The sequence below is a fragment of the Vipera berus genome (genome assembly GCF_964194415.1).
Source record: "Vipera berus genome assembly, chromosome: 10".
Classification (NCBI taxonomy): domain Eukaryota; kingdom Metazoa; phylum Chordata; class Lepidosauria; order Squamata; family Viperidae; genus Vipera; species Vipera berus.
Window position 1 is genome coordinate 21,978,008 of NC_138213.1, and position 23,733 is coordinate 22,001,740.

At 40.9% G+C, this 23,733-nt stretch overlaps 1 protein-coding gene across 1 annotated transcript in view; it reads left to right on the forward strand.

The window, feature by feature from the left end:
• HYDIN (HYDIN axonemal central pair apparatus protein) overlaps positions 1–23,733 on the forward strand; it is a 350,217-nt gene that overhangs the window by 73,624 nt on the left and 252,860 nt on the right. Inside the window, exons 14-19 of the mRNA XM_081335684.1 lie at positions 285–520; positions 8,533–8,633; positions 10,582–10,717; positions 11,144–11,308; positions 13,591–13,743; positions 23,040–23,278. Of these exons, the coding sequence (XP_081191810.1) occupies positions 285–520; positions 8,533–8,633; positions 10,582–10,717; positions 11,144–11,308; positions 13,591–13,743; positions 23,040–23,278 (1,030 nt within the window). The remainder of the gene's footprint in view (positions 1–284; positions 521–8,532; positions 8,634–10,581; positions 10,718–11,143; positions 11,309–13,590; positions 13,744–23,039; positions 23,279–23,733) is intronic.

Here is a 23,733-nt window from a genome sequence, read left to right on the forward strand (position 1 = left end):
TGAAGGAAATGACTGGCCCAAAGACACCCAATGAGCTTGCTTGACCAAGGATGAACTTACAAAACACCATGCCACACCACACCGGCTCTCATATCCTTGGTTCTGTCTGTTGTCATTCTTGAGCTTTGCCTCCTAAGAGCTGCCCTTTATCCCACTATATTAAAGGGTGCTAGCTATCAAGACCTAAAGTTGACTTTGTGTAAAGTGGGAGGGTTTGATTTGGTGACCTTGTCCTTTTCAGATCCCTCATTCAGCTCACTTACAACCTCCATTCTTGCTTCCAGGTTTCCCTCAAACCCTGTCCTGCTGCCTCAGCAACACTTCACTGGTGCCCATGACTTTCAGCCTGCATGTCCCAGGAGATGGTAACGGAGAGCCAAGTATTAGGAGTCAGGATCAAGCCACTGACATCTCAAGGCCAATGTGGAGAAAGGCATGGTTTGCATCTGCAAAGCCCAAGGAATTTACCATCTCTCCCAGCTACGGTACCATTCGCCCACAAGGATTTCTGGACATTGAGGTACAAAGTCACTGAAGCCTTGGAACATAACTGAAATTTGAAGTACAACTACTTGTTTGTAGAACTTCATTGTGAGGTTAAGATGCAATGGAAAGTCTTCCAGAAGTCAGTCAATGGCCTTTGAAAAGGCTAAATTTTTAGTGAGTTGTTAATTAATTATTTCCCCTGCTCTTGCAAGATCCCCAGTCTTGATAAAGCTAGTAGCAAATATGACATTTCTTCTCCTTAGGTTTATAACAAAAAAGAATACAGGTAGTCCTTGACCTAAGTCTTAAGACCATTCACTTACCATCTACTCCAAATAATTCTGATAGATAGAGCCAAATAAATCAGAACTCCAAGGCTAGAAGCTTCCTCAAAGAACATGTTTATTGGATACATAATATTGGCATGGTCAAAAGTGAAACTAAGTTTGAAATTCCCTCCAAAGAGTTACACTTTGTAATAGTGTATTATTACACTATTACAAAGTTAAACTTCCTGCCCCAGTACTATGCAATCATCTATGTTCCCCAATAGAATAGTTTGGTGGGCTTTCTAACAAAACACCCAACCCTCTAACTTAACCAACAGAATGACCTTGGTTCCCATGGGACACAGAATTGTTTAGACTATCAAAGATACTCCACACCCCCTCCCAAGCCATGTTCATTGTAGAGTTGACAGGTACTAAAATACAGGTAGGCCTCAACTTAAAATAGTTCATTTAGTGACCATTACAATAGCACTGAAAAAGTGACTTGTGACCATTCTTTATACTTACAACCATTACAATATCCCCATAGTCACATAATCAAAATTCATATGCTTGGCAACTGACTCATATTTATGACAGTCACAGTGTCCTGGGGTCATGTGATCCCCTTTTGCAACCTTCTGACAAGCAAAATCAATGGGGAGGCCAGATTCACTTAATCGTGTTTCTTACTTAACAGTTGCAGGAATTCACTGAGCAATGGTGTCAAGAAAGGTCATAAAAGGGGGCAAACAACAACTGTATCATTTAGCAAAAGAAATTTTGGGCTCAATTGTGGTCATAAGTCAAGGACTACCTGTAATAGGCTTGTGATTGGTTTCCTCAAATTATGATCGCATGACCACTATTCTGCCCCTCTGGAAGCGACAGCCATTTGGCCCTTGCAGAGCCTCTGCAGTCAGGTGACTGGGAGCCTGGGCGGAAGGCATGCTGTGACCTTCCCCTCCCTCTCACATGGTCGCATGCGCAAGTGATACCTGGGGAATTGGCAGTGGCTCACATTTTCATCCCATGCAGAAGCAGCTGAGCCAAGTACCTGTGTGAGCACTTAGCATCATAAGATAAGCATTGTATCTTATTTATTTTAATTTTTTTTCTAAAATTAAACTACTTTGACTTCTTTTTAAAGTAAAAGAGGAAGAGTAATAATGTTTAAAATAAGGTTGGGAGTCTTCAGTTCATTCCAGTCTGCTTTTTTGTGTTTTCCAACAGCAACAGAAGACCAAATACAGAATTTTTTTTAAGTGAAATATACAGTGCATTTAGAAAATATTCAGACCTTTTTTACTTTTATCAGTTTTCTTATGCCACAGCCTGATTCTACAGTTGTTGAAATTCATTTTTTTCTCATTAATTTACACTCAGTATCCCATAATGACAAAATGAAAACAGAATTTTAGAAATGTCTGTAAATTTATTAAAAAGAAAAAACTGAAATATTACATTGGCATAAGTATTCAGACCCCTCGGTATTTGTTGAAGCACCTTTGGCAGCAATTAAAGCCTCGAGTCTTTTGGGGTATGACGCAACAAGCTTTCAACACCTGAATTGGGGGATTTTGCGCCATTCTTCCTTGCAAATCTCCTCAAGCTCAGTCAGGTTGGATGGGACCATTGGTGGACAGCCATTTTCAGGTCCCTCCAGAGATGTTCAATAGGACTCTGGCTAGGCCACTCTAGAACATTCACACAGTTGTCCCTAAACCACTCCTATGTTGTCTTGGCCGTCTGCTTAGGATTGTTGTCATGTTGGAAAGTGACCCTTTGGCCCAATCCTGAGGTCCTAAGCCAGGGGTGTCAAACTCGCAACGGCACATGACGTGTCACAACATATCATGACTTTTTTTTGCCATTGCTGGCAATGGGGTGTGCGCAGTTTTGCTATGATGCATCTGGCCCACAGGCCAGCACTTTGACACCCCTGTCCTACATGCTGTGGAACAGGTTTTCATTGAGGATATCTCTGTACTTTGTTCCATTAAGCTTTCCCTCAACCCTGACCAGTCTCCCAGGCCCTGCTGCTGGAAAACACCTCCACAGCATGATGGTGCCACCACCGTGCTTCGCTGTTGGGATGATATTGGGCAGGTGATGAGCGGTGCCTGGTCCTCCTCCAGACATAACATTTAGAATTGAGGCCAAACAGTTCAATCTTGTTTTCATCAGACCAGAGAACCTTGTTCCTCACAGCAAAGTATTAGTACTGCTTTATAAAACTTTAATAAGACCACACCTGGAATACTGCATCCAGTTTTGGTCACCACATTACAGAAAAGGTGTTAAGATTTTGGGAAAAGTGCAAAAAGCAACTAAGATGATTAAAGGCCTGGCGACTAAAACATATGAAGAATGGCTGCAGGATTTGGGTTTGGCTGTCAGGGCCTACTTCAAGCCCACATCTTAAGAGAGCAGAACTCTTGGAAACAGTTTCTTCCAAGCAGGTGGTGGCCATTCTAGTACTGCCCTGACCTTCTTGGGGTCCATTTCAATGCCCTGTGGACATATGCGATAACCCAAGTAGTCTATTCTTTCCTGTTGGAATTCGTATTTTGATAATTTGACATATAATTTAAAACCGCTCTGACTGGGTTGATAAGTTCCTCTTTGGATTTGGTGAAGATGAGGATGTCATCTAAATAAACCTGGACTCCCTTAAATAGGTGCTCCCTTAGCACCTCATTGATTAATTGCATAAATACTGTGGGGTCCCCTTGTAGTCCAAATGGCAAAACTTTGAATTGGTAGCACCCCATTGGACAATTAAATGCGGTTTTCCATTCATCCCCCTCTTTAATCCTAATGTGGTAATACACTTCCCTTAGATCTAGTTTAGTGAAAATTCTTCCTTTCGAGAGGTGGGATAACATGTCCTTCATGAGGAGTAGGGGGTATAGGTTACTTTCACTGATTGCATTCAGAGCACGGTAATCAATGCACAAGTGCAAAGTGCCATCCTTTTTCTCCCTAAAGAGAACCAGGGCGACTACCTTAGGTGTGGCAGGTTCGATAAACCCCATTTCTAGGTTTTTATTTATGAGTCTTTCCATTTTCTCCTTTTCCTTAGAGCTCATAGAGTACAGTCTGGGCTTTGGGAGTTTTGCTCCGGGCTTGAATTCTGTGGCACAATCCATGGGTCAGTGAGGAGGAAGCTCATCCGCCCGTTCCTCACTGAAAACCTCAGCAAGGTCTCAGTGTTCTTTTGGGATCTCGGGTAGCCCTTTTCCCTCGCCCACCAAAGCTTTCTCCGTTCCTGGGGCTGGTAGGGCTCCTTGGGGTTTTAAGTTCACATGATCCCCCTTTGGGAATTTGAGTTCTGCCATCCTCCAATTTACCCAGGGGTTCCATCTGTTTAACCATTCCAGCCCTAGGATCATTGAGCATTCCATGCCTGGGGTCACTACAAATGTTATATCTTCCTCATGGTTCCCCAGATACAGGTGGACTGGTAAAGTGGCTAGGGTAGCTTTCCCCCCCCCCCCGCTATGGACCCATCTAACTGGCCAAATGAGATTGGTTGTTTTAGTCTCCTCACCTGAATGCCCAAGTTCCCCACTAGCATTGGGTTAATGAGGCAGTGGGTGCATCCAGAGTCTATTAAGGCCTTCACTTTGACAGCTTCGGGCATGGAGGGAGCCGTCTTTGAAATGGCTAAGGAGGATGCCTTCCGGCCAGTTCAGCTTGTTGGCAATGGCCCGGAATTCTTGTGTACCAGACATCTGCCCTGCCTCAATGGGCCTTACGATCAGCCAGAGGTTCCTCAAATTGAATTCTCAGAAAGGACATAAAACTGTCTTGAGGATGGGTGGAATGGATTCACTTACCAGGGGTTCGCCCTCCGAGCTGTTGTCCGAGGTGCCCACCACCCCTGCTGTGTAGGCTGGAGTTCCCTCCCCTCACTTGGCAGGGGTTGGGGACTCCACAGCCTCTATCGCCCTCATGGCGGGTTCCTTTGGTTTGGCTGGGGACTTTCCTGAATTCCTGGCCGGTGATGGGTCTGGTTTGCGCTGAGGGGCTTTTGAGCAGCATTCTACGACGGAATGCCCCTCTCTCCCACATTTGAAACAGCCTGTTGACTTCTTGGCCATAGCCGGTGGTTTCACTGGCTCGTGCGTTGGCTCAGGAGGCGAGCGGCCCCATGGTTTTCCTCGGCAGTGCCTCTTCAGTAGATTGATCTCCACTTCCTCTGCCAGGACATACCATTCATCGAGTCGGCATGGGTCACCTCAAGGCAGGCAAGCATCATACAGGTTGTAGTTTAGGCCGTCTTTGAAATGGCTAAGGAGGATGCCTTCCGGCCAGTTCAGCTTGTTGGCAATGGCCCGGAATTCTTGTGTACCAGACATCTGCCCTGCCTCAATGGGCCTTACGATCAGCCAGAGGTTCCTCAAATTGAATTCTCAGAAAGGACATAAAACGGTTGAAGTCGTTGAGCTCTGGGGCATTGGAATCATGCAGGTTCACCACCCAGTCTGTGGCTGGTCCGTCCAGGGCGGATTGCACGATACAGGTTTTGTTCGCTGCTGGCAGTATTGTCTCCCATCCTGATTACCATCTGTGGGTTGGCAGGGAGTGGGGGCTGCTGAAGTGGTAGCTGCAGGTTCAGCAGATGTCCCCGGGACTACATTTTCCGATTTCCCCCCCAATGTCTCTTCAGCTTCAGCTCCAGGTGTTGGTGCAGCCACGGGGCTCAGGTTTCTCCTCCCTTAGAGAGCCGAGGGTTTTTTTCATCAGGTCAATAGCTTTCTCTAGGATCCAGTCAGAGTGTGGTGCACAACTTCCTTCCTCTTCGCTAACGTGCAGGGATTTCTCCATCTCTTGCTTCCATTCGGGTTGGTGGTTGCCCCATCTCAGGGTCACCTTTCTCAATATCTTTTCCCACTCGCTTTTTTTCCCAACATCCATCAACCCCTGAGGTTTGTGGTCACGCGTCTCCACCACTTGTTCTCCTGAGGAGTATGATGTTTCAGATCCTGACAGCTGGCAGGATCTCGGTTGGGGGGAAGGTTCCCTTTCCACAGGGTTTTCTTCCTTGCCTCATCGTCAGACATTGTACTTCTTGCAAAGTCCCCCGGTAAGGTTCTTCCTTCCAGGTTGACTGTTAATGCAGATCCTGTCTAATGTCAGGGCATACTTCAAGCCCACATTTTAAGAAAGCAGAACTCTTGGAAACAGTTTCTTCCAAGCAGGAACTTTTATTAAGAATAGGAGATAGCAGGCATAATAGACAGGATCTGAGGGATTCCTTTACAGATCAGTATTTTAAAGTGTCCCTAAGCAAACCCCACCCCACAGTTCATCTGGGCGGTGCAGACCAGCAAATCCCCAGGTGTTAAGTTCGTCGATGGGAAAAGAAAGATAATATCAGTCCGGCTCCGTTTGTGCACGTTCATTCCACAGGTCTTCAGACCTCATTTTGAGGATGGAGAAATAAACCAGGTCCCAGAGATTTGTATCTCCCCCCCCCTTTTCCCCAGCTGCCCAGGTTAGGGATGCATAGTATAGGAGGCAGTGGCTCAGTGGGTTAGGACGCTGAGCTTGTCGATCAGAAGGTCGGCAGTTTGGCAGGTCAAATACCGAGTGCCGCATAACAGAGTGAGTGCCTGTTACTCGTCCCAGCTTCTGCCAACCTAGCAGTTCGAAAGCACGTAAAAATGCAAGTAGAAAAATAGGGACCACTACGGTGGGAAGGTAACAGCATTCTGTGCTCCTTTGGCGTCTAGTCATGCCAGCCACATGACCACGGAGACGTCCTCGGACAAGCACCGGCTCTTCGGCTTTGAAACGGAGATGAGCACCGGCCCCTAGAGTCGGAAACGACTAGCATGCATGTGCGGGGGAACCTTTACCTTTAATGGATAGCAGACACAAAGGGAAATAAACAAAAGGTTATATTGTAGTTAATAGAGGAAATGAAAGCAATAAAACCCACATGTATATCCCCCCTCCCCCTTGGGAGTATGGCAGAATCCAGAGAAAGGTGAGATTTGGTTTTAGATCAGAGGAGATAGTTAGAAATGAAATATAAATGGATTCTGACATTGGCCTTCTTTTAGAGAAAAGAAGGACTAGGGGGACATGATAGCAGTATTCCAATATTTGAGGGGGGGAGGTTGTCAACTTATTTTCCAAAGCACCAGAGGGTAGGACAAAAAACAATGGATAGAAACTAATCAAGGAGAAAAGCAAACCTGGAATTAAGCAGAAACTTCCTAACAGTGAGGACAATTAACCAGTGGAACAGCTTTCCGTCAGAAATTGTGGGTGCTTCATCACTGGAGATTTTTAAGAAGAGACTGGACAGTCACTTGTCTGAAATGGTATAGGGTTTCCTGTTTGAGCAGGCAGTTGGACTAGAAGACCTCCAAGGTCCCTTCCAGCTGTATTCTGATTAAAATTGTTTAGGGGTTCCTGCTTGACCAAGATGTTGGACTAGAAGACCTCCAAGGTCCCTTCTAACTCTGTTATTACTGTATGTTCTGTTAAATGACTTCACAATGAATCACCAAGAGCATTGCTATCAAAACCTGAGTACAAATATTTTTCCTTGGCATGTCTGGCTTTTTGGCAGAGGTTCACAGCCTGAGGCCCTTGGACAATATGCAGTCTTCCAGCAAAACTTGGTGTTGAATTTTAACTGTGTCAAAACTATAGAAATATATATACAAATAATTAATAAAAAATTAATAATGATAACATTATATTGAATCAAATTTACCATTTGGTCTGCCCATGACTATTTCTTGGCTCTGGCACTACCACTTTTTGGAAATTCCCCTGGCACACCACTCAAAGACCTAAAATGTGGAATGCTTCACTCTAAAATGCAGTCAATATAGTAAAAGGTAAATACAGTAAAAATAATTTAGATGAATGAAACACTGTTTCCTCTTCCTATAAAATCTCTAGAGAATTTTAAATCATTTGTCTCCCATCTTACAGTTTCAACCATGTACCTTAATTTCATGCCTTTCTGAGTTTTCCTTATCTCATTATATTGCACATTACAGCATAATTCTAATAGTCTCCTTGAAGAACCATGATAAATTGGAAATACTTTTGTGGCTAATATTATTTTCAGCTAACATTAGTGACTGATTATTTAAAACGTTGAAAGTCTTTTTGGTATCTTTGCTCTAGTAATTTTTAAAAAGGTACATCTATTAATGTTTTTCCCTGCCAAATGCCACAGTGCATATTTTATTATATAAATCATATTTTTATTAAGATATTAATAGAAACTGGGGAAACCATATCACTACCACATACTCACCTCTTGTTTATTTCACTTAATGAAGAAAGGAAAATAGCAAGCCTCAGTAAATGCAGTAAAAGAGCTCATAAAATTGATGGTGGTCACCTAGTGCTTCATATGAACAATTAATTAAATTAGAACAATTATCAGTAGAACAACTTGCTTTCAGAAGTTGTAGGTGCTCCAACACTGGAAGTTTTAAAGAAGAGATTGGACCGCCATTTGTCTGAAATGGTAGAGGGTCTCCTGCCAGAGCAGGGATTTGGGCTAGAAGACCTCCAAGGTCCCTTCCAACTCTGTTGTTCTGTTAGTATAGATGTGACAGGACACACAGCTGAATAACAATAATTGCACCACTTTAACAGCAAATTTCCTGGTCCCTGTTGTGGTCATAAGTGAGAACTAGCTGTAGCATAAAAATAAAATGTAATAGCATACGCCCAAGCTGGGATGGCAATAATCTCTCAGCAACATGAGAATCCTTGTTTTCCTTTTCCATTCCAGGTGACCTTATGCTCAAACACAGTGAAGACCTATGAAACTGCCCTGGTAGTAGATGTCAAGGGTAGTGGTGAGGATGTGCTGGCCCTCCCAATTTCAGCAAGGTACTGTTTATTTCATTTCTGCAATGCTGTGGCTTCTTTGTATCCATTCTAAACAAGATAACATGGAAAGGTCAGTGAATAAGTTGTCAGCATTTTAGTCCAATTAAATAGAACGTCATTCTTAAATGTGATAATTAGAACTGTAAGTATAATAATTTGATTGTATATTCACAGGACTTTTCAATTGTGGCACAAGGATTAAGATAATGAATTTTGATTGATTACATACCATCAAGTGGTTGTTGACTATTAGTGATTACATAGATGTTTTTTCTCCAGGAGGGTCTGTCCCTAATCAAGTCTTTCAGGTCTTCCAATGGTGCTAATCAAGGAGAGAAAGAATTTATCAGTGGATTGGTTTACCTCCAGATGTTGTGGGTGCTCCAACTCTGGAGGTTTGTAAGAAGAGATTGGACAAAAATTTGTCCAGAATAGTATAGAGTCTCCTGTTTGAGCAGGAGGTTGGACTGGAAGACCTCCAAGATCCCTCCAACCCTTTTTTTCTGTTCTGTTCTTCTGTGCACTCATCACTGCTGTAACGTATTCCCCTATACTGTACTGCAAGTCATCCTCCTTCTCTCTTTCCTTCCTCTTTTCCCAGCCTTACTGGGCCTTCACACAATGTACCTGAAGTAGGATAGCCATTTGTGCCTTGAGTGATTTGTTCAGCTCTGTTTATTTGTTTGTGTAAGGTCTTACCTCAGCTATCTCTCAGGAAAGCATGACTCTTGAAACAAGTGTTATTTCAAAAGGAATGCTTACTGAGAGAACGTGATTGTAGAGAAGCCAGGTGGAATCTGAAGGTCCCACGCAAATCATTAAGCTAATTTCCGCTTGTTCAAATCCTGCACCAATGCTCCAGTCCATTAGGAGCCAATATGCTGACGTGAAGGTGTTGTGAGAACTCTGAGCCGAGAAGGTGATAATAAGTTGTTTCCTGGCGTGGTAACCTGGATAACAGGTGGGAGCTGGGGGAGTGGCCAGAAAGAAGTTCATCCAGATGGCCCATTCCCCCTCCCTAATTCCCATACAGATACATGAAAGTGAAAGCATCAAAGGCTTCAATCCCCAAGTAATCTTCCCCCTCCCCTCGGAATGGCAGTGTTCCGACAAGGACCTGACAGTTTGTTTTCTTGTCTATCCACTATATTCTCAGGAGTCTTCTCTAAGCCCAAGTTCAAGGGCACCAATACTCTTCCTATCCCACTTCTTCAAAGTGCAACTTTCACTTCCATAAAGTGTCACAAAGAATATCATGGCTTTCATGTTCCTGATCTTTGTAGGTGTAGACATATCATATCATTTGAATATCTTTTCTGAGGCCTTCATGAACCAAGTGCTAGTCTGCAGCATATTCCTTGATTGCTTATCCTTTACAGTTGAAGATGAATGATTGTAGGTTTGCAGCAGTCTCCTTTGGTGATATTCACTTTCCTGAGCCTGTGGGTTAGGCAGTAGCTATCTTCTAGGTTCACTTTGCTCTCTTTGTCTGGAGATTGCTAAGACATTTTGAAATCTGGTTGAGAAATAGCAAAGGGAATACTAGAGAAACCATAACATAAACAAGGCAGGTCACATGGTGTTCTCAAGGACTTGAGCTGGAGGAAAGTGACAAAGTGTTGCAAACATGCTTGACACACCTCTAACTGGGATTTCCAGATCCAGGTCCAATTTTCTGTGCAACATGGCCTTCACACCTCAAAAAACTGAACTACCAGGAAAATATCAAGGCCCACCCTCTCTTGAGACTTAGGATCAAGCATGGCTCTACTTCCAGCAGCTTCACTTTTAATGTACTATGTGCAGTTTTAGAAACCTGCATCTTCAGATACCTAATAACAAGCTGATGAGACTTTTTCAGAATTATAAATGTGTTATTCTCTGCATCTTCATTGTAGTTTAGAAGTTAAAAAAATATTTTTATTGATTTCTTTTTCTGATTAACTAGATGCGTCACACTTCCACTACATGTGGCTAGCACCACTGTGAATTTTGGACGTTGTTTCCTGAAATTTCAATATCAACAAATGGCAAAACTCATTAATGAAGCTGACCTTCCAGGGTGCTATGGTGTTCTTCCCCAGGTTTGTTTACATTTTGACTTCTCTCTTTCCTATTTGAATGTCCTGCTTCTTCTAAAGTGAGCTTTTCATTTACATTGATAGTCTTGTACAGGAGGAAGAAACTGGCAGCACCTGTAGGGGCAAGGTGGATTTAATAATGTGCCTATAGAAAAGAGGAAGGAAATGTTTCAGCCCAGTTATGATCATTTCTTGAACTCTACTCTTGTTTACATTTTATTTAAGGATGTTTGGATAAGTTGTTGCTCTGTTGCTCTTATGCTATTGAAAACAACTGCTGAAAGGTTTGCTGAAATAAATTTTCAGAGCTCTATCATAAACAATAAAATAAGTAAACAAAAGACATGGATTTTATTGGAGGAGATGGTGACAGCATAGAAACAGAAAGACTTCAAGCAGGTAATTCTTAGTGCTTTTATCTCCACCTAGGAATATAAGAACTCTCCCACCATCTTGTATTCAAGTTCAGCACCTTGTGGTATTATTCCACCTCATGCCACAGTTGAAATCCCATTAGCTTTGGAAGTTGAGGAAAAAGGCCACCAGGAAACAGTGGCCTACATAGCTATCTTTGGGAACGAAGACTTACCCCTGGTGAGTGGATTGAATGAGCAGGAATAAAAGAGTGCTTTCTTACACCTTGTATTGCCTGCAATAAGTTCATTAAAGTTCCTCTGCTGCAGGAGGACAGGAAAATATTGTAATCCATTGGTAATGATAAGGTCATTGGTTTGGTTTATGTGGGAAGCTACACTAGACAAGGAGAAAGAGATAAATCATTTATTGAGGTGGATCCTAGGACTTGCCATTGTGGTATTTGACAATAGAATGAAGACTGGTTGAAAATGGCATTCCAGATGATCCATAGCAAAATGATTGTCAAGCTCGAAGAAGCTTCATGCTGTTTCAGCCATTTCTGTTTCTTGGCTTGCCTTCAGACCCAGGGGGAAAAAATGGAATGTGCATTTGCAGCTGTGGAACTGTTAAGCCTGAGAAGCAAGGTCATCCAGGATTTTGTTTTGAGAACTGACGATTATTTCTCATAATAATTGTCTGAAGCTTAATTTGGGCAATGTGTCCTGCACTGTCAGAGGGGAAGGGAATTCCCATACTTTTAATATACTGATTAGGCACCATTTTAGCCAGAGCTGGTTTTCTATTCATCGGTGCCGATATGGTGTCCTCAATAAAGTTTTGGATTAGAGATTGGAATGTCTCAGGTGTGCTTACTTTGTTGGGATCATCAGTTGGAACCTTGACAATAATACTTTGTGTGTGTGTGTGTGCCAATGATTTGGGAATGGTTTAAAAATTCCATATGTAAGTGGGTAGATTTAAGTCTAGAATATAGATCTAGGAAAAATCCCTTTTAAAACTTTACAGTAAAGCACTTACTGCATTTCTAATTTATTCTGGAAATTTGAATATTGTGTAATTGGGAATGTGCACTGCATCATTCACTTGAGAAACAAAAGTTTTTCATAAGATTTTACTCTGTTCAAGATAGTGAAGTACTTAATATGTACAGAACCAAGATCACAAGAATGTTTATGTCTCCCAAGGTTTCAGAAAGGAGACTGAAAAGCAACCCTCCTCAGGTAGAGTAATGTTTGTAGCAGTAGAAAGGAAGACCCTCCTAAGCCAGGATCTCCAAATTCAATACTTCTCTCTGAATGTTTGGTTTGGTGGCTGTTTCTCCTGGGGCAGATAGTTACATTATTGCCATCTGTTCTTGAGTGGGAACTTACTCCCTCAGAACAGGAAATCTATCTTCCTCAAAAATAAGCGCTCTATTCAGTCAGTCAGTCAGTCAATTTCTATAGCCACCCAACTCAACCAAATGACTCTTGGTGGTCATTACCAGGATTGGAATGGCATAACTCACCACGGCCAATTTACCACAAGACAATTTTCTGCGGGACAATTCAACAAATACAAAAATTAATTTAATTTAAATGGAACTGTGGCAATAATAATAAATTAAAGATAGTCAAAGTTACAATAATTTCGACAAAAATGTGGTACCAATAATAAAAGTAACTGAATGAAACGGTTAATACAGCATTGAATTGTCTCTGACAAGTTGACCATGGCAAGTTATCCTAGAGCCCCTGTGGCTCCCATCTCACCCATCCAATCCAAAGGAGGAGGCCTTGTTGTCCAAGGTGCTTCTGCCTAGCATTCAGCATCAATGGACCACCAAGAATTCTCTCCAGAATTTAGTTGTGATCACACACTTCTCAGTCTTCTCTCACTGGACTGCTCAGCAACTCAACATTCAAACCGGCACTCCCCCCCCACTTCACAGCTTTCATCTGTGAAGGTAGGCTGCTCCACCCTTTAAATTCTTCAAGTAGATGTTAACAATCCAATTTCTTCTTACAGAATCCCTTTGCTCTCATCAGCTACCAACACAAATCATAGGAAATATCTACTCTAATGTACTGCAGCTTGACAATTGAGCTGAAGCAAAATGGCTGCCCAGTCCCATGGGGCAGCTACAGAACCTTGGAATCAGTTCAGTCGTGGGTCCACCACAACAAACCAATAGGTTTTAAATAGGCTTTAACTAGGTTTAACTCCTGTCCTGTGATATAAATGAAGTATGAAGTTGATACCTAAACACCAAATCCAAGTATGCATGAAAATCAACCTTCCTTAATTTAAGTATATTGTACTTATGAGGACCACCTTCCAGGACTGTCTTCCATGTTTATGTTTTCTGGGAAATTCTGACAGCTGTAATTCATGCATCAAGAGATCACCTAGATTATGAAAGACTATTTTACAGTATCCTGATCACTTCCAGCAGTCATAAGTCACAATCAATGTTTCTGTGTTAACTTCTGCTTGCTTCTTTTTTCTTCCTGCCATAGAAAATCCAATTGGTGGCTTTTGGAGAAGGTCCTGTTGTTTATGTGCATCCATCTAAGATAGATTTTGGCTGCATCCAGGTTTTAAAGAATGTTTCCAGGGCACTTTGTCTTTCAAATCAGTCTGTTATTCCTGCACCATTTAAGGCACAGATGGTAAGTAAATTTTGAAGCTGATTTACATTGGAAAGTAAAACTGAAAATGGATTCTTTGTTAACAGCTTTTGCCATGATTAAAGGAGAAGGCCTTCCATGAGATCATTTTCAGATAAAAAGCATTTGGAGTGGTAGACATTCCAAGAAGAGATGTAGATTACCGTAATAGTTAGCAATTTGGAATATAGAGCATAGAATAGTAGGGTTGGAAGGGACCCTGGAGGTCTTCTAGTCCCAAAATTAAATGAATTACTAAAAATAAGACTGTAACTGTCAGCCAGTGGCATCCAAGGAGTCTAAAAGGAGGTGGGCAAATGCTTATTTTAGCTGCCCATTAGGCAGAAGGAACCAGAGGCCACACAAGGTGCTGGCAGGTTGATTGTGGCTCACCTATGGATAGGAATCTCGCCAAACTGAGAAACTCACTACATTGCTGCTACGTGGTAGCAGTTGAGAAAATGGTAAGAGAATAAACTATCCGACCTTGACGAATATAAATTGCTGGGACCCTACAGATTACATCCCAGAGTTCTGAAGGAGCTGGCAGATGTTATCTCAGAACCATTGCACCACATCTTTCATAAATCCTGGAACACTGGGGAAGTACCTGAGGATTGGAAAAGGGCTGATGTCAGAATCCATTTATATTTCATTTCTAACTCCCTCTCTGTGCAAACCCAAATCTCACCCCTCTTACTGGATTCTGCCATTCCCAAGGAGGAAAGAGAAGACAAGGGAGTTTATTGTCCCATCTCTTTCCCTTAGATGTAATTTTTTCTTTATTCAGCCTGCCTGTTGGCCGTCACAAAAAGACCGATGAAAGGAACTCTCTCCCTCTGAACTTCGAACAACCAAGAAACAGGGTGGGGAGAATTCTGGCTCTTGCCAATGAAAGGAAATCCTCTCCCTCTCTGATTTATGAGCAAACAAGAAAGGTAGTGGGGGGAATTCTGGCTTGTATCTCCGAATGGAATGTGAAGGGGAGGAAGTAATTGTGTTGCAAATGTTCTGATGGTTCTCCCTTTCCCACGAGGGACACCTGAGACTTGACTGATCCACGACTCACCAAATGGACTGAGGGGTGGGGTTTTTGTTCAGGGACACTTTAAAAATATCGATCTGTGAGATAGTTTTCAGTTCCTGTCTGTTATATCCTCTGTCATCTATGTCTTAGTAAAAGTTCCTGTTTGGACAATCTTGTCTCCAAGAGTTTTTCTTTCCTAAGATGTGGATTGGAGTGGGTTCTGACAGCTGATGTGGTTCCCATCTTCAAGAAAGGGGGGGAAAACAGACCCAGGAAACTACAGACCAATCAGTTTAACATCAATACCTGGAAGATCCTAGAAAAGATAATCAAAACACAGATCTGCAAACAACTAGTAACAAACAAAATTATAACTAGTAGCCAGCACAGGTTTGTTAAAAACAGATCACGCCGGCTTCTGGTTTTGATGTTGTGACAATGCAGAGACAGGAAGACGGGGCTTCGTCTTTTGCGTTTGATTTTGTCCTGCTGGGGGACCCTGGAAAGGGTTGAAAGTTGTCCTGTAGAGGTGGCAGACGAGGGGACACCCTCCCATTTGATTCAAGGAAGCCCTCCAAACCGGCGGGGGAAAGACTGGTCACATTTGTGTAGCCAGTCCAAAGCTGCTGACAACGGAAAACAGCAAGCACTATCAAACAATTTTACAGCAATGTAGATGAAACTGGGTGAGACCTGATCCTCTCTTTATGATTTTAAGACCTCTTCCTAAAAACCTGCCCAAAGCACTCTCCCCGATGAGAGAGGGAATGGGAACCTCTGCCCCAGTTCCTCAGAAAAGAAAAGCAGTGAATTAATTAATTAATTAGGGGAAATGGAGAAACCTATATATATGGCTTGGAATTTTGGGGACTAAAAGTGTTTTTAAGACCTCTTTTTAAAGAAAAAAGACTTGAAAAGTTTACAATCTAAGTTTTGGATTTAAAAACTGAAAAACAGTGTTGATGACATCTAGAGGTGAATTATAGGACTACAACTTATTTATGCCTAAAAGAAATCTGGCTCGAAGCCCAGAATTAGATAAGACTTTGGCTGGCCTTGGAAGCTTTTACTATTGAGAATTACAGCTGAGAAAAAAGGAACAGACTTGGGGACTGCTTATCTGTGTGGCAGAGACAATAATATTACTCTAAAATTGGCTGTCTGAATTATGAACGCAAATACTGACTTTTGGAACTGTATTGCGGAATTATTTTCCTGTAGAAGAAATATTTGGAACACTTTGGATTATAAATCTTGATTGGTAAACAACCTTTAATGGTTCTTTTTTCTCCCTGGACAGGATATATTTCTTCTTGGACAGAAAAAAATGAATTTACTTACATCTGCTTTGGGGAGATTTAGGAATGGCTAGTTGGTTGGATAAATTTATAAAGGCTACTTACAAAAATAAGAAATAAATAAAATAAAATGGATGTTCCATACTTAGCTCTAAATAATAAAAAACCATCCTTAACATCTGTCCCCAGAAGCCTCAGTTTGCCATATCACCAAGAAAATACTGATGAACCACAGAAAGAAATTTTCTACATATTGAAATTAATACAAGAAACAATTGCTTTAGCTTGTGATCTGGTTAAAAATAACACAAAGAAGATAAAAGAACAATTTTCTAGTTTAAATCTACACACTCAGAAAACAACTACAGAGAAGGAACCAGCAACCCATAAAATAGAAGGAATACTAAATGCTGACATAAACATTGAGGATCTAAAGCACAGGTGTCAAACTTGCAATGTCATGTGACGTGTTGCAACATTTCACAACTTTTTTCCCAATGCCGGCAATGGGGTGGGCACAGTTTTGGCATGATGCATCCAGCCCGGCAGTTTGACACTCCTGATCTAAAGGATGAAGCTAACGACCAGACTCAGATAAATGAAAACGTGGAAGACACAACGATAATATTGGAAATGGAAAAGACATTTTACAAACCAAGGTTTCAGAACATACTGGAGGATAAGGAAGGAGAGCTGATGGAATGGAAGATAAAGCCATTAACAGAACTGTGGGGAGCTGGAGAAGGAGGGAGGCTGTTTAATGAATTATCAACAGGCTAGTTCTTCCCAAAATACTTTAATTAAATTGTCTTTCTTTTTTTTATTGAAAAGTTTTACAATACATTTTAAGCATAAACTCCTTCCCTCCCCTCCCCCCAACTTCCCCTCCCTCCCCCTCCCCCCAAACTTTCCCTCCCCCTCCCCCCCAACTTCCCAGAGCTGAATACAGGGTATTGCCTCTAACAAACGAGCTAAAATATGTTAACCATCTATAAATACACTTTAAATCCTATCACACTTTAAGTCCACTTAAACATAACTAAATAATAATACACCTTATAATTCTAATACTCATTCATATGCTAAATGAAATTTTTAGTCCCATATTTATTCTGAATATAATCGATCCATCTTCTCCATTCCAAAATATATCTCTGTTGCGATTGTTCTTTCAAATATGCTGAAATTTTTGCCATTTCTGCCAAGTTTGAAACTTTCAAACTCCACTCTTCTATAGTAGGCAATTCCTCCTTCTTCCAGTATTGTGAAACCAAAAGTTTTGCTGCCGTTATTAAATTCAACATCAATTTAGTTTCTATAACGGTACAATCTGTAATAATACCCAACAGAAATAACTGTGGAGAAAACCTTATCTTTTTCTTAAATATCTTCTGCATATTCCACCAAATTTTAATCCAAAAAGCTTTAACTTTTTTGCAAGTCCACCATATATGGGAGTACGTTGCATCCTCACAACCACACCTCCAACATTTAGGCTGATAATTTGGATACATACATGCTAATTTTTTAGGATCTAAATGCCATCTATAAAACATTTTATAAAAATTCTCTCTTAAATTTTGTGCCTGAGTAAATTTTACATTTCTGACCCAAATTTTTCCCCAAGTATCTATTGTTATTGGCTCCTGAATATTCTGGGCCCATTTTATCATACAATCTTTAACAAGTTCCATTTCTGAATCTATTTCTATCAGTGCATTATATATCCTTCTTATATGCGCTTGACTTTGATCTCTAATTTGCTTTACCAAATTTTCATCTGTTGTTGAAATGCCAATTTTCTGATCTTCTTTCCATCTAGCTTGTATCTGACCATACTGAAACCAAGTTTGTACTATTTTCCCTTCTTTTAAAATATTAAATGGCTTTAATTGCCATACATTCCTTTCCAGTCTAAGAATATCTTTATATGTAATCACATCATGTTTAAATCCCAAACTTATATTTTCTATCGCATGTTTGGTATTGCCCAAATTGGTATTTTATAATTTAACTTATATCAATATTTTTTCCAAACTCACAACAGGGCATACCTTAATATATGTGTCTTAAAAACATTATCCACCTTTTTATCATACAATAAATATGCATGCCAGCCATATAATAAATCATATCCTTCAATATTCAATAATCTTCCTTCTGTTAAATTAAACCAATAATCGCATAATCGCATTTCTGATCATTCTCTTTGTAAAATAGACAACCACATCTCTTGGTAATTTTCTTTGCCTAGCAATCCAGGAATTAACATGAAATATTTTATCTATTTCCAATATAAAATCTTCAGCTCACCAACCCAAAATAGGCGCCACAGCTTTTGCCAATATTTTTTTTTTATTATTACATTTATATCCCGCCCTTCTCCGAAGACTCAGGGCGGCTTACAAGCTTAGCAGTAGCCTTCATTCTCTGTATATGCCTGCTTGTTAGGGCTTTCACACACACCCCCAAGTGGCATTATCTCTTCCAAATTTTCTTGTGGATTTTCTTTCAAACCTCTTATCCTCAAGGCAAACTCCATGTCTCTATATTGTATCATTACCACCTCCTCATCAATTTTATCCATTTTATTCTCAGCTTCACACATTTTAGCCTCCAATATCAAATTATTTTGCTTAACTTCTTCCACGTGTTCATCCAGACTCTCAGTACAAACTGTCAGTCCCTGAAATGCCAGCAGAATATCCTCTTGTATTTCTTTATTTTTCTCATTAATAAGCTCTGCCATTTGCTCAGATATTTGCTCAGATTGAAGTTTTAAAGCATCTTTTAAATCTTTTAGTGTTAATGTGGGTGTAGGTGCTGTGGGGGGTGGCATCAATGTCTGAAATCCAGATTGTTGAAGTGGTGATGCCTCCGCACTTTTAGAAACAGTAAATCTAGGTGGTTTGGAAGCCATTTTAACACCCAATTAACTTTTGTTTCTCACTTTCACTTTTCTGCCCAAATTGCAACTTTGTTGCTTTACTGTTAAATATCCAAATCTTTTAAGTCTCTTTTAAGCCAACTTTAAATGTTTTTAAAAGAGTCTTTTACAGCTTTAAAAGTCCACTTTCTGTCTTCCTCCTTGATCTTTTATATTATTTTCCTTATTCTTTTGTTCTTCCCACTTTCTCCAAAACATTTATTCCAGCGCCATCTTCCTCCCCTTCTTTTAAGTTAAACTGGAGTTAAAGATCATATACTTGCTGTTTCAATATTCTCCTGCTCAGCTCTGCCTGCGTCCAAGTAATCCAGAATACAATATTGAGTGCAGGGATGGTTGCAGCGTCCTGCTCTGTTTTAAAACCTTAAAACAGAGGAGTCCCTGAGTCCAGGGTTAATTCAGGCTCCAAGGGAGCTCTCACCCTTCGACCCCCAGATTAAAATTCTTGGGGTCTAGGGGAGCTCTACCTCTACCTGAATGCTCATCCTCCCCTCTTCCCCCGAGGGGAGGATTCCCAAACTGCAAAACAGCTGATTGTCGCTGTTTTCGCGATTCGAACGGAGCAACGGGGCTGACAGTCAAAAATGACCGCCATTGACTGAGCCTTGCCACCCAGAAGTCCATTAAATTGTCTTTCTTGTTTCACATAATATATTCAAAAATAAAGGAAGAATTATTTGATGATCCAAATACACTGACTTGGAAAGTTAGTTGGCAAAGGAAGAAAGCTAGAGTAGGTTTGAAGGAAACAGAAGCTTTGACCTATTAGAGGGGATGCTAGATTACTAACTAGATGTTTGAATATGGTTAAGAATAGACCATTAGAAATAGAACTATATTATAACTAGATAGATAGGATTAGTAATCAGAATATATCTTGGTATGAAAAAGGAAATAAGAATAAGGTAAGAACTTTGAATAAGGGAAGCTTTTGGTTACCCAAATATAACTTGTTCTGAAATTATAAATGATTGGGATATTTTGAACATGGATGGGAAATTAAAATTGAAAAAAAGCAAAAATAGGATATGGACTAAATAAATGGAAATTGTGTGCAAATGCAATTAAAATATGCTTTGGTTAGAAAAGATATTCTAAACTGATATTGATACTATTAGAAAAATGTAACAAATGTCAATATGTAATTGTATATTTACTAACAACAATAAGAATTGTATTTGCTTAGTGTGGAAAAATGGTTATTGCCAGAAGAAGAATGGATATACTGGAGGGTGTAATATTGGACTTAGTTTGAAGAAGCTTACATGTACCACAGAATCACTAATGAACTCAGTCATCACGTTGTCTGTTGGGCACTAGATTGTGAAAATAGAAAATTAATAAAACATTCATTAAAAAATGCCAGACCAGTCTTATTTCATTCTTTCCTAAAGTGACTAGCAGACCAGTGAAATGCTGTGGACGTAGTATACTTGGACTTCAGTAAGGCATTTGATAAATAGACCACAACCTACTCCTTGGTAAGCTAGAAAAAGGTGGAATAGACAACATCACCACCAGATGGATCTGTAGCTGGCTGGCAAACCATACTTAAGAGTAGTCCTCAATGGCACCACATCCCCATGGAGAGAAGTAAGCAGTGGGGTACCATAAGGTTCCGTCTTAGGCCCAGTACTCTTCAATATCTTCATAAATGACTTAGAGGAGGGAATTGAAGGGGAACTCATCAAATTTGCAGATGACACCAAACTGGCAGGAGTAGCCAACACCCCAGAAGACAAACTCAGGATCCAAAAAGATCTTGACAAACATGAACAATGGGCTCTATCCACCAAAATGAGTTTCAATGTGGAGAAAAGCAAAGTCTTACATTTAAACAGGAAAAATCAAAGGGACAAGTACAGATCAGGTAAGACCTGTCTTAAAAACAGTAGCTGTGAGAGGGACCTTGGAGTCCTAGTGGACGATCACTTGACTATGAGCCAGCACTGTGCAGCAGCAGCCAAAAAAGCTAATACAATCCTGGGCTGTATAAACAGAGGCATAGAATCAAGATCACGCGAGGCATTAGTACTGCTTTATAAAACCCTAGTAAGACCACACCTGGAATACTGCGGCCAATTTTGGTCACTATATCACAAACAAATGTTGAGAGTCTGGAAAAAATTCAGAGAAGAGCAACTAAGATGATGAAAGGCCTGGAGACTAAAACATACGAAGAATGGCTGCAGGACTTGGATTTGGCTAGTCTTAAAAAAAGAAGAAATAGGGGAGACATTATAGCAGTGTTCCAGTATTTGAGGGGCTGCCATAAAGAAGAGGGAATCACGTTATTCACCAAAGCACCAGAGGGCAGGACAAGAAACAATGGTTAGAAACTGATCAAAGAGAGAAGCAATATTGAATTAAGGAGAAAGTTCCTGACAGTGAGGACAGTGGAACAGCTTGCCTCCAGAAATTGTGGGTGCTACATCACTGGAGATTTTTAACAGGCAAGACAGTCACTTGTCTGAGATGGTATAGGTTCTCCTGCTTGAGTGGGGGGCTGGACTAGAAAACCTCCAAGGATCCTTCCAGCTCTATTCTATTCTATTCTTGGTAGGCTCTGTGAACCTTTTAGCTGCTTCAAGGCCAGCCGGCCTTTTCACTCAACTCAGCTCCAGATCTCACCAACTATCTGGTCTGTTCTTTTCTTACCACTGACAATATAAAGAGTTGTATGTGTTTCTAGTTGCTACCAATGCCTAATACATACAGCACATATGTACACCCAATTTCATAGCTTCATTTGTATCGCATGTTTTGACTACCTAATTAACCCCTTTTCTGGGTTTATGCAATGTGCTGTAGGATCATAACCTAACTAAATAGGTTGGATTTGTATACTATGCCAGACCCTCTTTAGCAGCAGGTAGTGTGGTCTGTTAATGTGATTTCCAACCTTTTGGGGCAGGCCTTGACAGAAGCCATTTTGCTGATACTGAGCTCCTTTGGAGAAGTAAAAATTGGAACAAACAAAAAGCTGTAGACTGAGAAAAGAAGGCAGAAAAGAAAGAAATCTATCATATTTTATCAGTAGTTAACTGGTTTACTGAGAATACATGATTATAATATGAATGGTACAAAATATTATTGTAAAACATCAGGAAATCTCTGTCACAGTAACACATATTCTTGCATACTTTGATTTTGTTCAAGTAGAAAAACGATGGTTTTGATGACCTTAACGTCTGGAATAACCTATTTCCAAAATAAATTAATAATAATGATGATGGTGTGTTGCACAGTCAACCAGATGATCAGACTGGATTTCGCATTTTTATCCATCCTTCCCAAGGATCTTGGAGAGGCAGTGTTATTGTTTGATGGTGCTAAAAGTTTCATCATAGCAGCTGCTCCAAGTCAAGCTGCCTTTTGCAATTGTCTGGTCAATGGTGAATCTGTCAATGCCCATATGGGGGTTCAAGTGGTGCTCCAGGTGTTTTGCGATTGCACCCAAGGCGCCTATGACTATTGATGCTACCTTTGCTTTCTTTTCCCGAAGTCATTCCATTTCTATTTGAGGTCTTTGTGTTTTTGTTTTTCTCCAATTCTTTTCCCTCTATTCTGCTATCTCCAGGTATTGCCACCTCCACTGTCCAGACTGTTTTTTCTTTCTCTTCAACAGTTGTTAAGTCTGGGGTTTTATGTGGCAGGTGCTTGTCTATTTGAATTCTAAAGTCCCAGAGCATTTATCTTCCTTCATTTTCTATTACTTTGTCTATTTTGTGGTCCCACCAAACTCACATCCATTCCAGAAGTGCTACCTTTACTAGAGCATGGCATATCAAAAGAATCTTAAAGAATAACAACTCATTGTAAAATACATTTTACCTTCAGGGTGTCTTTGATATATTTTGTTTGTCAATTCTTGGTAGTGACAGTACACCCATTTTAATGGATAAGACAGGTTTTTTTTATTATGATTTAATATATTTTTATTTCCTTAATATGTAAGTTGCCTTTTAAAATATTAGGATCTGGCATAGAGGAGTTGATTAATTGTCTATTTTTTATTGTATTTCAGGCCCGTACTCCTTCGCAGTGGAGAATTGACCCCAGTGAAGGGGTTGTTCCTCCAGAGGCAGAAATATCACTTACTCTTATTGTTAATTTGGATGATACCGTATTGTTTCAGGATAAAATCAACCTGGCTATAGAGAACAGTAATTCTTATATCATTCCAGTCCAGGCCACCGGCATTGGAACTACCATTGTCACAGACAAGCCATTTGCTCCTGCCATCAATCTGGGACCCCATTTCAGGTGAGGGTCATTTTTGTCTGTAGCTGATCAGGAGCCAGCAGGCTCTGACCCGTGTGGGAAGCTTAGTCAAGCTTGGGCAAGCCACATTTTGTTAGGTAAGTAGAATTCAGTTAAGATGGTTCAGAGGTTGCTCAATTGGATTAATTCCCTGGTCTGAATCACTTTCACATTCTGAGTTAGCTCGGGAGTTCATGGCTTCCATGATGGCCATGGGCTTGATCCAAGTGATTCAGGGCCCGACTCATGTGGGGGGTCACACTCTCGACCTGGTGTACCTGTCTGGACAGTGGTTGGATGATCTGGGAGGGGGTTCACCAACCATTGTTCCCCTGTCATGGTCAGATCACCATCTCCTGCAGCTGGTCTTCCATTATGCCACCCCCCGCCGCTGGGCTGCGGAACCAACCAGGTGGTTCCACCCCAGGCGCCTAATGGACCCGGAACAGTTCCAGATG